Below are 15,053 nucleotides of genomic sequence, written 5' to 3' on the forward strand. Positions count from 1 at the left end.
TTAAAACAATTCATGATAGGGTTTACATATCAACTGGCTCCATGCCACAGACACTCCCTTAAACAATGGTTACACCCTGTATACAGCTAAAAATGAAATAGCTGAAAAGGAAGAGACATTTCACACAAGTTCCCAGGGTAAAACACATCTGAGAAGCTCTGGTCTGGGACTGACATTGTTCTATTGAAAGAATAAATATCTGAGTCCAAATCGTATTTCCTTCACCACCTTCCCAGACTCACACAAGGAGAAAATCCCTCTGAGCTTTCCTTTTATACTTGTGGTGCTCTCTGACAGAACGAAAACCCAGCGTTTTATAAGACTGTAAATAAATTAGAAGTGCTGCAGATTATGATTTGCCCTTTTGTTAGCATCACTGGTAGCACCAGTGAGCCTGTTTGCCAGCTCAGGAGAGGTCTGAAACTCTTTCAATGTTGACTTTAAGCTGAATACAAATATTGAGTGAGCTGCCTGTACACGGAGCCCTCAACCACAGCCATCTCCTCGCATAGCAATGCTGCTTACAATGCTGCCAGTGAGCCAGGGTGTCAAAACAAACATCATTGTATTAATTGCATCTGTTGATGAACCAGCCCAAGAACAGCCTTGTTTCAATCACTGGCTTTATAAGACAGCACTGAAATGTTACTGTGAGTGTTGAGATGGATGAGTCAACAGACAAAACACAAAAGCATTTGTAAAGAGAGTCTCGCTGGAGTAATTTGAAAAGCTGCACAGCTACACAAAATGATGGCTTTTATTGACACAGCTTGCTCATAATAGTCCTTAACCTAGTTTTAAGTTTCAGTTTTGTTTTCTGCAGCCTTTCCAGTCAAGGACAGGCAAACACACAAGTGCTGTTACCTTTGCAAAGGTGAAAGATCAGCAGACACATAACCAATCTGAAAATAGTTCAAGAAGTCATGTCAGATATTACTCCTCACTTGGGGAGTTACAAATGGCTCTTCCCTCTATTTTGGAAGCTTTCCTTGACCTTGTGGAGGGAAAGACCTCTCAAACTACCAGGTAAATATAACACTGGGGCTCAGGGTCAGCCCAAGGCAGGAAGCACTGACCACACATCCCAGCCTGCCTCTCCTCCTGGTCTTACTCGGCTGAAATCATCTCTGCAGTGTCACGTAAGGTCAGGAGATTCAGGTTACTGAAAGAATGACATTTTAAACCTGATCTCTCTCCCTCTCTCATCCAAAACCATCTGCAACTCATCTTTTAAGGCAGAGATTATTCATTCTGGGGGAATTATCCACTAATCAGTTTTTATCTCCAAACTAGGTCCTCATGCTCACAGCTAGGTCTGGCAGAGGTTTAGGTTCCTTCCACTCTCAGAGCAGTCTCCTGCTGGACAGATTTTAAAATGCAGTTGATGGCAGTTCCATTTGCTAAGAAAACCAGCCCAAATTTACCAGCCAACATCATGAAGGCACAGAGTGCTCCAGTTATGAGTCACCTTTACTGGGCTGGGGTTAGCTCTTTACACCTCCAAGCCCAGGGAACTGACATGTGAGGTTTCCCACCACAAGGACTCTGGTATTTCTCCCCAAAGCAAATGCACAGAGAGAGGTCAGCACAGACCTCTGCTCTCAGCACCCTTGCTCACTAGCCTGGCTGCTATTCCCTTTGATATTTGTCCCAGCCAAGTGTGAAACTCAAGAGAAGCATGTGGCCAAGTGAGTCAGACCCCTGCAAGTGCTCCTCCCCTACTTATTATAGCTCATCCTTCACTCTGCCCTGGGACACCAGAGCATTTTCTATCCACTGCTCAATCACAGCAGCTCCTCCAGTTCCTTCCACTCACCAGCACAAAATTCATGCCCATCACCTCCCAGAGGTGACATCCCTGTTATCTTCCAAATAAGATGTGCTCTTCATCTGCAGTTATCATGCAGAAATATCCCCATAAAAACCCAGGCAGATAAACCGCCTCCTTCATTTCACCCAAAGGCCAAGGCAATTACTGCAGAACTTGAAGTGTGCATCAGTAAACACAGATGTAATAGTCTTGGGTTATCTGATTTTCAGTTTGGAGGATTGTGTTAAAACAAAACCAAACCAAACTCACCCGGATTTCTCCTGACAAGCAAATTGTTAAACTGGCCCAAAATCATATTTTTCTGACTGCAAAAGAGAAATTCAGGAGATTCTTCAGCTGGTATGAATCAGGATTAAAGGCATTTCACAGCTGTAGAAGTGAGAATATTTTGGGAAAAAGAGATGTTTTTAATTCCCTCTAGTTCATTTAATAAATTCTAAACATCATGGCTTAAAATAATCCTGACAGACAAAGCAGGCCAGACCTTCCTATCCAATAGAGTACAACTCTGCACTCACTGCCTCAAAACTATTCTCTGCTCTCTCTTGGGTAAAATAGCAGGAATAGAGGGAAAGAAACTATTTAGACTGAAGAGGAGAAACCTCTACTCAGACCCATTTGTTTAACTCTGCAAGTATTGACAGATGAGTAATGAAAACTTTGCTGCAGACACAGACTGTTCTTCAAGGCAGCATCAGTTAATAAACCACAACCACAGCTGCAAAAATATTAAGGAATTTAACTAAATGACTCCTTCAAGGGCAAAGGATTGCAGGAGGAGCCAGTTTTTTGTGCTTTGTTATCATCCCAAAGGTTAAGATCAGAGCATGCAGCATCAACACAAACCAGTGTTACTGTTTTGGACATAAAAGCTTTGAATAACAATTTCATTAAATGTATACAACTGGGTACTAATATTTCTAGTATGACTCTTCTCCATTATGATAATATTTGAAACTTAGTGTACTATGTTGCCAAAGCTTTTAGATGTGAATTATCTCATCTGAAAAGAATTAAATGGTAAAAACAAATTAACAGTAACAATAAAACTAACAGCCTGTCAGCTGTCAGAACCACAGGAGCACCAAGGCTGGAGGAAACCTTCAAGATGATCTGATCCAAGTGTCAGCCATAATCTCCCCAAAACCACATTCCCAAGGGCCACATCCAGACATCTCCTGGACACTTCCAGAGACAGAAACTCCACCACTTCTCTGGGCAGCTTATTCCAAGGCCTGACCTCTCCTTCAGTGGAAAATCTGAGCCCTCTCACAGGACAAGCCTGGTAGCGTTGGTGAAAAGGGTGTTCTGCAGGCATTGCAGGTTTGGATCAGGATGCTGACCCACAGCCACATTAACAGCTCATGCATGCTGGGATTAATCCCAGAAGCAGCCGTGCCCACAGTGCATGGGGGAATTTTTTGGTGACATTACCAGTGGAGCTCCAACAGAGTGGATAACCAATGGTTCTAACCTTAGGTACAATTATTCAGTCCTTACAGAGCTTGAGAATTATCCAAGCAATGACATGGGCAATCAACACCCTTCCAACATCCTTTTAAGTGTTACTAACACCCTTACACACCTTGTTGCCAAAAGACCCTCAGGATTTATAGATAAATTCCTCTGCCCAAAGCAAAATAGGGTTTGGAGCTTGGCACTCAGCAGGCTGCCAGCCAAATGGAAGCTCAGGGAAATTCTCCTGGGTATCACTTGTGGTGCACCTGATGTCCCCAGGGAGCCCTCTGTGTGCAACACACACCTCACCTCTGAGGTCTAATGAAGCAGGTTGTATTTCAGGATAAAATCTAAGAATAAGTGCTGCCAATGAATATTCAGGGAATTTATGCAAGTGCTTTCACCCAAGACACATAGGAACAAAACCATCTTTGTTTAAAGGCTACCTGGAAATAGGCATAGAGAGTTAACAAGAACAAATTCTCTCCTGGCATGGTTTTTAAGCATTTCTTTGCCCTGCAATTGTTACCAGCCCTTTATTGGCAGCCCACCCTTCACTGCCCTTGACTGGCTCCTCTGAACTGTCTCCAAAACACACATATTTGCATTTTTCCCCAAAGATTTGCTTTTCCTTGGCATTCCCCATTCCAGGCCATTCACAAGTCACATTTGCCAAATGGCTACAAACATGGGATGGCTACATTTTCAATTTTGCCATAATGAAGGCCCTTTTGGAGGCCTCTCTTATCTCCTCAGCCTTCTTCAGAAAATGCGCAGAAATTTAAATAAATTTTAATATCCATTGCTCCACAAAGTTTGACAGAAATTGGCCAGTAAAACCAAGAGTTGTAATAGAGGATGGATGAGCTATCACACTGCCTTATGTAAGGATGTTACAGATTAAGGAAGAGAGGTGCAGACAAGGAGCAAACTTATCTCTGAGAGATGTGCCAAGTTATGCATGAAGACTCCCTGGTTCTTCTTTAAAGGGATTTTGTGCACCTGAATATCACAAAACTGGCCAGAGTTGAGAGTGCCAGCTCATGGACTTTAAAGACCATTCCTTAAATTCACTCCATCGTTTTAACAGAGTGATTCCACAATGTTCCAAAGTGCTTCTCCTGTAAAACAACATCCCAGACAGAGCCGGGGAGAGAAGTGAAGCTGATTCTAATGAGAAAGAGCAAAGAGCTACACACATAAAAAGAACAGAAAAACTGAGCTGAAAACAGAGAAACTCCCCACCTCAGTTTGTCAGTTATGTGCTAGGTATTGCTTGTAACAATACAAGATTTTGGGTTTTTTTTAAATCATGTGACTTTCAGATGCACCATGGTTTTGGGTACCACAATTTTTTCCCACACAGCAGCTCTGCAGAAGCAATTCCAAGCAGTAAAAGTTAAACTCAGCCCCTGCACTGCTCCTACCATGCTCTGTCAAAAATCTGGCATCAGCCTGAACATCTGATTTCATGTGACCTTTCAAGGGTATTTATACAAACAAACCACCTCCTGCACAAACCAGTGCTCTACATTTTCTGCAAATCCCTGTAAATTCATAGATGAGTTCTAACTAAACCTTTTGGCAGAATTCCCTAGTTCCTCAAATGTATTATTCTTATATATAATTCTACTGAGAAAAGTAGAAAATGTAGACTTAAAAAAATTAAGATGGAAAATATATATCCAAAAAGGGATATTTAATTTTCTAGTATATGAAAGCTGCAGCACACATCACTGTCAAATGTGAAATGCAAGGCTGCATTAAGCACTAAAAAGGAAAAAAAAAAAGGCAAAATGCTCAAATTGACAAAGTTAATATGGTTAGAGCACAACTGAAAGGATCATAAAACACCCAAGAAAAATTGTGTTTAAACAGTATTGTCCTGCTAACTGAACCCTTTGTCAGATGGATTCACTGAGCTCTGCTCTCCATAATTGATTGGAATGTACTCTACAACCAGAACTGCAATATTGATCTCCCTGGGTGCCCTTTGTTACATTTGGTTCGTAAAGGAAACTTTCTAAATATGGAATTAATTCCTGAGGCTACTGCAGAACCTCTTGGGCAGCACAGATAGGACCCAAAAAAACCCATCAGAAGGTAAGGGATAAAACAATATGTGCTGCACATTTGGAACACACTTGTTTCGGTTCCTATTTTAATTATTAAAGACTCCCTGCAAAGTACAGCTGAATGGATACAGAACTATTTATTCAGTCTCCCAGCAAAATTCTATCAAGGTTTAATCAACCAACCAAGCTGCAGTATCTGCTTCCTCCAACCTTACCAGCTGTGGGTAACTATTCTTTGATTTTAACCTCCACTGATTTTTTCCTTTCTTTCCAGAAGCCTGAAAAAGAAAATTTTCTTTCAAACCCCAAGATTTTGTACACGTCAGGGATGAAATTAAAGATCTTGTTTAGAATATAAATGGGACTGGTTCAGTGAATATGTTAAGTACTCAACAAAGGGCATCCCCCCATGAAGCCTTCAGAGAGAAAGAATGAGAGCATGAGAGTGCAAGCAAGCTTTAACCTCTCTCCCTGGGCAGAATAATGGATTAGGATTTCCTCAGAGGAACTGATAGCCATGCCAAGATGTTAACTTACATCACAAAGTGCACAGCATTTTCATGGCACCAGAAAAACTCTACCCAAAGCAGCAGACACTGCCACCCAGATAAAGTAAGATAATAAAAAAACATGTATTTTTTTCAATCCAAAAAGCCTCATTTCTGTAATTAAGAAATCTCTTCTTCAGTGCCACCTGTGCCCATTTGACCCTCAGAGTGGTTATAAAATGGGAAATAAAAAATTATTTAGAATATAGCTCTTATCAATTCTCAGATCTTTCAGATACTTTCCTAAATATGATACAATAGAAAGGAGGTGTAGGAGAACCCATCCTCCAAATACTGTGAATATTGTACCTCCCACAACACCAAGTGAACACTGATACAGGCTTTTCCCTCTGCTTGTCTCTATTCACTTCTCCCTTGCTCTCACAAGGAAACATTTTCTTACAAACGCCACAGAAGGTGAGCTGTGCTAGCAGCTCAAACAGCAAAGGGATTTAACATGAAGAGACTGTTTCCAAGCTGGAGAGCTTCCACTGAAATATGCAACCCAAATAAAAGCAGATCAATAATGTGATCCATCAGCCTGCTCAGGCTGCTCCACAGAACATGTGAGGACATCATTTCTCACTCACACAGATGAAATTGTTTGCTCTGTCACTGCCAGTGTCAGACACCTTAAGAAGAGCTTGGAAATGTATTTTTAAGAGTGGATGCAGTGGGTCAGGGAATAAAGCTGTAATTTGTCAGGATGCAGCAGGACGTGAACAGCACAAGTGCAGAGCATTCCTTTGGCAGCACGTCCCAACCTGCAGGATTCCTGCAGCTTTTCCGGATTGCTGAAATTCATCTTGTGTCTCTGTGCCTTGGAACAGACTCCATGGAAGCCGCTGGGAACATCCTCCTTGCCTGATTTCCCCCTCTGCCATCCATCCTGTCCTCTCCTCTCTGCTCTCCTCGCACGCAACGCAGCCCCCGCTCCCTCCTCTCCCATCGCTGCTGCGTTGGGCATCCTCTCAATTTTCTCATCTTTCAACCCATTCCATCCACATGTGGTGCTCCTTTTTCCTTCTCTGGCCACCTCTTTATACACCTTGCAGTGCTGGGGCTGCAAATTCAAACTTGCAAAGACAATAAATCTAGTTTTCCTTCAACCTGTTCTCCCTTTTCCTCTGATTTCAAGCCCTGAGAATGACACACTGTTCTACCTTACCATCCCCTCACCCCATTATGTTCTACAATATTTCTCAACTGTAACCACTAAGACAAAAATTACAAATAACCAAGCTAATATCCTTGCAATTGCTATGTGATTTTAATACTCTTTCCATGTCACTGGCTGACTCCCATAGTCATATGCTAACAAACAAAAAGGAAAAATGCAACTCCAAAGCAGTATTTTTCAAGTATTCAGGCACTTACAGCATAATAAATTTTCAATTCTTTTCAGAGAGAAAAGCCTATTCTGTCACAAATCTGAGAAGCTGAAGGAGCCCTCTCCATGTATAGGATTTTCCTCTAGATAATGTAATGTCTCTACAGGCAGAATATAAGCTGGAAGGATTCATTTCATGCTAAGCAACAGTACACAGAGGGCAAGAGCTTCCCAACTAGCAAAAGATCCCAAATCTCCAGTTCCAGCAGAAAAAAATGTTGTGACTGTATGCTTTGGAAAACTGAACAAGTTCTATCCACTACATGTATTCAAACTATGCAAAATGATGGGTGTGGTGAGGAGGGGGAGAGAGGAAGGAGGCTATTAAATCACCTTACCTGTAATTCTGACATGTAATTTGTTATTTTTAATATACAACATAGTTTCAGGTGTTTTATCTGGCACAAAGACAGAAAATGTTCTTTATCATCTTACCTTTGCTGGGGTACAAGGGATCTTCCAAACTGGGTGCTATGGTAACAAACAACTCCAGCTCCCACTAGCTCAACTGAGAGCTACCTATAATACACATAAATGATTGAGTGATTGAATTAAACCTGATCAGCCATCAAATGCCTCTGCCAAGGAAGGGACAACATCTCTCCAGCTTCTTTAAAATGAAGTTTAGAAAGTTAACTCCTCGCGTTCCTTCACTCGCAGCTCAAATGCTGTTAAGATTCTGGATGGAATGCTCTCCTTCCAAGGATCTGTAAGTCAACAGCAAAGCTCATTTTGCCAGTTCTACCCTCAGGCTTTCCACTTTGGAATAAATTAGGTCTTAATGTATATTTCTTTAAAAAGAAAGACCACACCTTTGCATTAGACTCTACCTGCACCTACACTAGAGTTACTAGAGCATCAACTGCAATTCAAAACTTCCAAAAATATGAACAGAACCCCAAGGAAATCTGAAAGAGGAGTTAGAGACTGACTCCCTTCCCTAGGAAAAAACACCCAGGTTTCTTCCACTCAGGCAATACACTGCAGCAAGCAGAGGCACACAAGTGAATCAAGAGATCTAAATGAGGGATATTTGTTTTACGATCTTGACTGACAGTGAACTTGCACTCCTCTCTTGTCTTGCCAGGAGGTTAGCAAGAGCCAGTGAGTTACCACCACATAAAAATCACAACCAACAGATATATTTAGTCACTGTGGTTCAAGGAAAACGATTGCTTACGCTGAAAATAAATTTAGCAATTGTTTCCAGTTTCTGATTTTCACTGACTAAGGCACAACCCAGCTGCTTCACATTCCAGTAGCCTTCAGCTGTCTTCTTGCTCCACTCCTTGCCCACTTCCTTCTTACAACTGCTAAGACCATCTCAATCCTGCAGCAGTTATCCCACAGGCTGCATTTTGGAACACACCACCTGTCAGCCTACAGTGGCCTACAAAAGATGCCAAATTCTGCTCCTTGTACCATTTTGTAGAAACCAGCAATCATCTTGTACCTGACCGTGTGAAAATTACCAAACACCCAGTACAAAAACAACAACTAAATAAACTATTTAGTGCAATACAACAACACAGCCTGAATGGCTGGTGCTGTTTAAAGAAGTTACAGTAAAACACACGTGGGATGTCTCTATGGGAGCAGCACACAGGAGGAAACAGGAGGTGCTAAAAGCCTGACGAAGGAAGAATTGGAACTGAATTACCTTTGGGGTTGAGAGAGAAGTTTTTTGAAGGGTCTCATTTTCAGATTTGCAGGTAACTCTTACTTTGCTTGAACACCACCAGCAGAGAAGCACTTAAGCTGGTCAACTGCAAAATTTTCTAACCTGAAACCCCTCACTTAGTATTGAGAAATACGGTGCAGCTGTGAATGCAAAACAGAACTGAGAGTCCTGCCTAGTAACCCACCTAAGCATGACAGACAAAGAGAAACTGCATAAAACTGAACAGGTATATAAAACAGGCAGGCTAATTTCCATAAAATGATCCAAGGCATGATGACAGTTCAAAATATACCCTCTGCAAAAACAAAATCTCCAGGAAACTTCACATTTGTACAAAAACATCCACAGATGAACAATTCAGGATCACATAAATTGGCCTGAAGGACTCCAAACAGAACATTAAATTCCTACAAAGATGGGAATAATGGGACCTCCTGAATTGCTTCTTCAATTTTGTCATTTTCTTAAAAACAGAGTTCTCCTGGAATCACCCCTAGATGTTTATCCCACCAATACTAAAGGGTGACAATTTGAGGTGAATTTGCTTATCAGGCAAGTGCTTATGAGTAAAAGGTAAAGCCAATAGTGTTTTTGGTCTGCTGGGAATAAACACATCCCAATGAGTCCTGAGCAGAACAGAGATGACTGCCTGCACTCCAGGTACCTAACACCTGAAACAGCTCTCTCAAACAACCTTTAGCAGGCAGCCATTGAAAAAAACAAGTTCACAAGGGAAACGAAAACCCTGAAAGAAATAACAAGACTAAGACTGAAAACACCAAGTAGAATAAACCTTCAAAATATGGCACCCATATGTTCTTTGGTTTTAATAAAAGGGCATTTTTGACTTGTTTCATGACAAGCTTTTGGTGTCTAATTCCTCCCTTACTCTCCCCGAATGATGCAGAGTAGCTGAATTCCCAGCAGCACGTAATCCATCAGGTAAATAAAAACAGGAATTCGTGCATCGCCATGGAAACAGGAAACCAAAGCAGAATCTGTGACCTTCTCTGCTCTTTCTTGGCATCTCTATTTTGGATTTCACATCAAAAAGGGAGAGAGCAAATATTTTCTGAAAGTGAAGACAAAAAGTCACAGTTCTGGAGCAAAGAGAAGCCAATGGCCATTCCTCCTCTTCCAGCCAAGGAGGTTTCTGCTTTGGAAAAGGGTCTGGAAGTCTCCTAGTGGGAGCCTAACAAAGCAGGGGCTCTAACACCAACAAACCCCAAATACACCATCTTCTACACTACCAGATGGCTGCCCTTCACTGCAAAGCACAGCTCTGAATTGCTCTACAGTGACCCTTCTGTTGATTAAACAGCAGCACTGAGAGGCTCCAGAGGGAGCCTTGTCTGCTCTTCCCTCATGGACAGGATGGAAGCTGTTATCTCTAATCATTTATTATTGTTTTTTATTGAGTGCCAACAAGGTGTTTCAGTTAAGGACCCGGGGAGCAGATGTTTGAGGGTCTCTGGGGGTCTAACCCTGCAAGGGGTAACACATTTTTTACAGCAGTCTGTCTAGATGGACACACAAGTTAAACCAAAGCCCACTCCAAAGTTTGTCACCATGGCTTGTGACCAGGCAGTAGTCTATTTTATTTATAACATAATGCATGAATTTCTGTCCCTGTAAGAAAAAATAAATTCAAATGTACACAAATGCACAGACCTTGGACCTCACAGCATTTGTTTCATGAGCCTGTATCCTTTGTTCTGCTACTGTACACGTTTTGACAAACATTACCCCCGAGTGGCTGTGGTGCTACAGGCTGTGTTTATTCGGTGACGCTATTAACCAAACTGTTTGTGTCAATCAGAAGTTCAAACACTCAGGAACAGAGATGGAGACAGTGCTGCTCTGGAACTGGCTCCCAGCCCTCCTTTCCTGTCTCTTCTCTTCCCATTTATATTTGGACTGGATTATTATTCTTTTTTAATATCCTTCCTAAAGAAATGAAAGTACAAGCAGTTGAAAGATGATAGATTCCCAGATTTACAGTTTCTCTTGTTCAGCAAATCATCACTGTGATAGATTTCCACTAGAACAAATGTCCCTGCATCAGGGCTTCTCCCACTGCATCTTCCACCTGCACACTCACAGCACTGACCTGGGGATGGATCTTGCACCATCCTTGAATTCTCCAGTGGGAGCTCAGTGTGGCTGGTCTCTAGGTTGCGCAGGGTATGACTTTTATATGGTATTTTATTGCTATTATATGGTATTTTATATGGCATTTTATATTTATATGGTATTTCTTGGCCTCTCTGCTCCATTGTTTATGGAACCGTGCTGAGTTTCTGTGTGTCTCCAGAGTGATCTTCCTGTGCCTGAACTCCTCTCGCCGCCTCTCTGGTGTGGAGCTCTATTTACTATTCTCCCAGGGTTATTTACTGCACGCGAATAAACAAAACGTGATCACTTATTTATACGTCTGTAATTACTGTCTACAGTTACTAAATCCCAAGCCAAATTCACCTCCAGCATAAACAAGTGGCAATTATTCCAGAGCTGGCCCGAGGTCTGTGTACTCTGCTAACACCTTCCCTGCTCGCTGGAGTAAGGGACAAGCACAGAAAAGCTCGGCAGGAGCAAAGCTACGCCGGGATCCTCCGAAAGGGACGGTGCACGGGATTAACCTGGGATATTTCTGGAGCAACATTTGTCCCCTGATGCCGAGCACACTTGTCAGACAGTAACTCAGCGCGGAGAGCTGGAAGCACGCCGAGGTGCTGCGCGGAGAGGCGGCTGGCAGGCTGCTCATCCCCCGGGGCCGCTGCGGAACACACGGAGCACACCAGGCTGTGCTGAGCACGGCCAGGAGGAGATGCTACCGACCCGCATCCCCTGGAACCGGGGACCCTTCCTGCATCCCTGGCCGCTGCCCTGGGGAGCCTGGAGGCTCCTGCCCTGGGGAGCCTGGATGCTCCTGCCCTGGGAAGCCTGGATGCTCCTGTCCTGGGAAGCCTGGATGCTCCTGCCCTGGGGAGCCTGGATGCTCCTGCCCTGGGGAGCCTGGATGCTCCTGTCCTAGGAAGCCTGGATGCTCCTGCCCTGGGAAGCCTGGAAGCTCCTGCCCTGGGGAGCCTGGATGCTCCTGTCCTAGGAAGCCTGGATGCTCCTGTCCTAGGAAGCCTGGATGCTCCTGCCCTGGGGAGCCTGGATGCTCCTGCCCTGAGGAGCCTGGATGCTCCTGCCCTGGGGAGCCTGGAGGCTCCTGCCCTGGGAAGCCTGGATGCTCCTGTCCTGGGAAGCCTGGAGGCTCCTGCCCTGGGAAGCCTGGAAGCTCCTGCCCTGGGAAGCCTGGATGCTCCTGCCCTGGGAAGCCTGGATGCTCCTGCCCTGGGGAGCCTGGAGGCTCCTGTCCTGGGAAGCCTGGAGGCTCCTGCCCTGGGAAGCCTGGATGCTCCTGCCCTGGGGAGCCTGGATGCTCCTGTCCTAGGAAGCCTGGATGCTCCTGCCCTGGGGAGCCTGGATGCTCCTGCCCTGGGGAGCCTGGAGGCTCCTGTCCTGGGGAGCCTGGATGCTCCTGTCCTAGGAAGCCTGGATGCTTCTTCCCTGGGAGCCTGGATGCTCCTGCCCTGGGGAGCCTGGATGCTCCTGCCCTAGGAAGCCTGGATGCTCTTGTCCTAGGAAGCCTGGATGCTCCTGCCCTGGGGAGCCTGGATGTTCCTGCCCTGGGGAGCCTGGATGCTCCTGTCCTGGGAAGCCTGGATGCTCTTGTCCTAGGAAGCCTGGATGCTCCTGCCCTGGGAAGCCTGGATGCTCTTGTCCTAGGAAGCCTGGATGCTCCTGTCCTAGGAAGCCTGGATGCTCTTGTCCTAGGAAGCCTGGATGCTCCTGCCCTGGGAAGCCTGGATGCTCTTGTCCTAGGAAGCCTGGATGCTCCTGTCCTAGGAAGCCTGGATGCTCTTGTCCTAGGAAGCCTGGATGCTCCTGTCCTAGGAAGCCTGGAAGCTCCTGCCCTGGGGAGTCTGGATGCTCCTGCCCTGGGAAGCCTGGAGGCTCCTGCCCTGCGTTCACCCAGGAGGAGACAGCCGAGCCATTCCCCACAATGAAATATACAAAACAGCATCGATTTCTTCCTCTGCTAATTAAATGCAACATAATTAAACTACGTAACTTCGCCGCTTGATTTGCACAACACTAATTGAATCTTTAAGCGTACTACTCCCACTACAGAGAAAAACAGGGTCATTCAACCATCTAAAGTGACAACTGAGAAGCAGGCACGACTCCAGAAGCACGGAGAGACAATATGATCCGTGCTTGAGCGTTTCCTTGTGAGAGCTGGAGGAACCTCAGCAGCCTCCCCTGGCTCTGGCTCTCGTGAGCACCCCTGGCAGAGGGGAAGAGGGAGGAAAAAACCTGCACGGTCCCTCTGACATTTGCCCACGGACTCATCTTTTCTCATCCTGCACAAACACCAGGAGAGGAAAGTTGGGAGAAGTTGAAATTAATCATTGTAGGCCCCAAAGCGCTGCAGCGCCCGGCTGTGCTGATGCTCGGCTGCACGGCAAGGACGGAACGGGTGCGAGAACACAAAAAATAAAATAAAGGAACTAGGGGGGAAAACAGGCAAACAACGAGGAAAAAGGAAAACGCGGCGGAGACACAAAGCCGGAGCCAAACAGCGCTCGGGCACCGCAGGAGCAGCCCCGGGGGGACGCGCAGAGCATCCCCCGCGGCCCCGGGCCCAGCCCCGGCCCCGCTGCCCGCCCGCGCTGTCAGGAGCCCCCGGGGGAGCCTGGCCGGGCGCGGGGGTCCCTGCCCGGCTCCCCCCGCCCCGCCGGGCCCGCCAGGCCCGCGGCACCGCCGGCACCTCCCGCAGCTCCCGCAGCCCCGGCGGCTCCGGCTCCTCCGGCGGCTCCGCGGGGCGGGCGGCGAGCGCGGCCGGCCCGGCGCGTCCCTCCCTCCCGGCTGCCCCGGGCCTCCCTCCCGGCGCTCACCTGCTTTCTCGATCTTGCCGGACATGTCGGAGCCGGCGCTCGGCGCTCAGGCCCGGCGGCGCACGGAGCCGGCGCTCGGGGCTGCCGGGCTCCCGCTGCTGCCGGGCGCGATGCGGGAGCGGCTCCAGCGGCGGCCGTGGAGCTGCGCCCGCCCCCTGCCCGCTCCGCGGGCCGCGACGGGAAGGGGCGGCCCGGGGCTCCCGCCGCGCACGCCCAGCGCCCGGCGCCGCCTCCCGGCCACAAAGGGAACCGCGGGGCGGGGCCGGCGGCGGGGCGGGCACGGAACCGCCGGGCCCCGGGATGGGCATCGGGATCCCGGGATGGGCATCGGGATCGAGGGATGGGCATCGGGATCCTGGGATGGGCATCGGGATCCTGGGGTGGGCATCGGGATCCTGGGGTAGAATCCCGGGATGGGCATCGGGATCGAGGGATAGGCATCGGGATCCTGGAATGGGCATCGGGATCCCGGGATGGGCATCAGGATCGAGGGATGGGCATCGGGATCCTGGGATGGACATCGGGATCCTGGGATGGGCATCGGGATCGAGGGATGGGCATCGGGATCCTGGGGTAGAATCCCGGGATGGGCATCGGGATCCTGGGATGGGCATCGGGATCCTGGGGTGGGCATCGGGATCCTGGGGTAGAATCCCGGGATGGGCATCGGGATCGAGGGATAGGCATCGGGATCCTGGAATGGGCATCGGGATCCCGGGATGGGCATCAGGATCGAGGGATGGGCATCGGGATCCTGGGATGGGCATCGGGATCCTGGGATGGAATCCTGGCATGGGCATTGGGATCCTGGGAGGGAATCCTGGCATAGGCATCAGGATCGAGGGGTGGGCATTGGGATCGAGGGATGGGCATTGGGATCCTGGAAGGGGCATTGGGGTCCTGGGATGGACATCGGGATCCTGGGATGGGCACCGGGATGCTGGAATGGGCACTGGGATCGTGGGATGGGCATCAGGATCCTGGGATGGAATCCCAGGATGGGCATCGGGATCCTGAGATAGGCATCGGGATCAAGGGATGGAATCCCGGGATGGGCACTGGGATTGAAGGATGGGCATCGGGATCTTGGGATGGAATCCTGTGGTGGGCATCGGGATCCC

General features: G+C 47.3%; 1 protein-coding gene across 7 annotated transcripts in view; it reads right to left on the reverse strand.

The window, feature by feature from the left end:
- The window catches only part of RAPGEF1 (Rap guanine nucleotide exchange factor 1), an 85,643-nt gene extending 71,622 nt beyond the window's left edge, over positions 1–14,021 (reverse strand). For 6 of the 7 annotated variants that reach the window (XM_063174476.1, XM_063174475.1, XM_063174473.1 and 3 more), the window contains exon 1: positions 13,933–14,021. In XM_063174476.1, the coding sequence (XP_063030546.1) occupies positions 13,933–13,957 (25 nt within the window). In that variant the 5' untranslated portion in view covers positions 13,958–14,021. Of the gene's footprint in view, positions 1–7,737; positions 7,769–13,932 lie in introns of those variants that run through there. The other variant, XM_063174471.1, reaches the window with a different exon arrangement.
- Between the last annotated feature and the right edge of the window lie 1,032 nt (positions 14,022–15,053).

This window comes from Melospiza melodia, chromosome 22 (genome assembly GCF_035770615.1).
Source record: "Melospiza melodia melodia isolate bMelMel2 chromosome 22, bMelMel2.pri, whole genome shotgun sequence".
In the NCBI taxonomy this organism is placed as follows: domain Eukaryota; kingdom Metazoa; phylum Chordata; class Aves; order Passeriformes; family Passerellidae; genus Melospiza; species Melospiza melodia.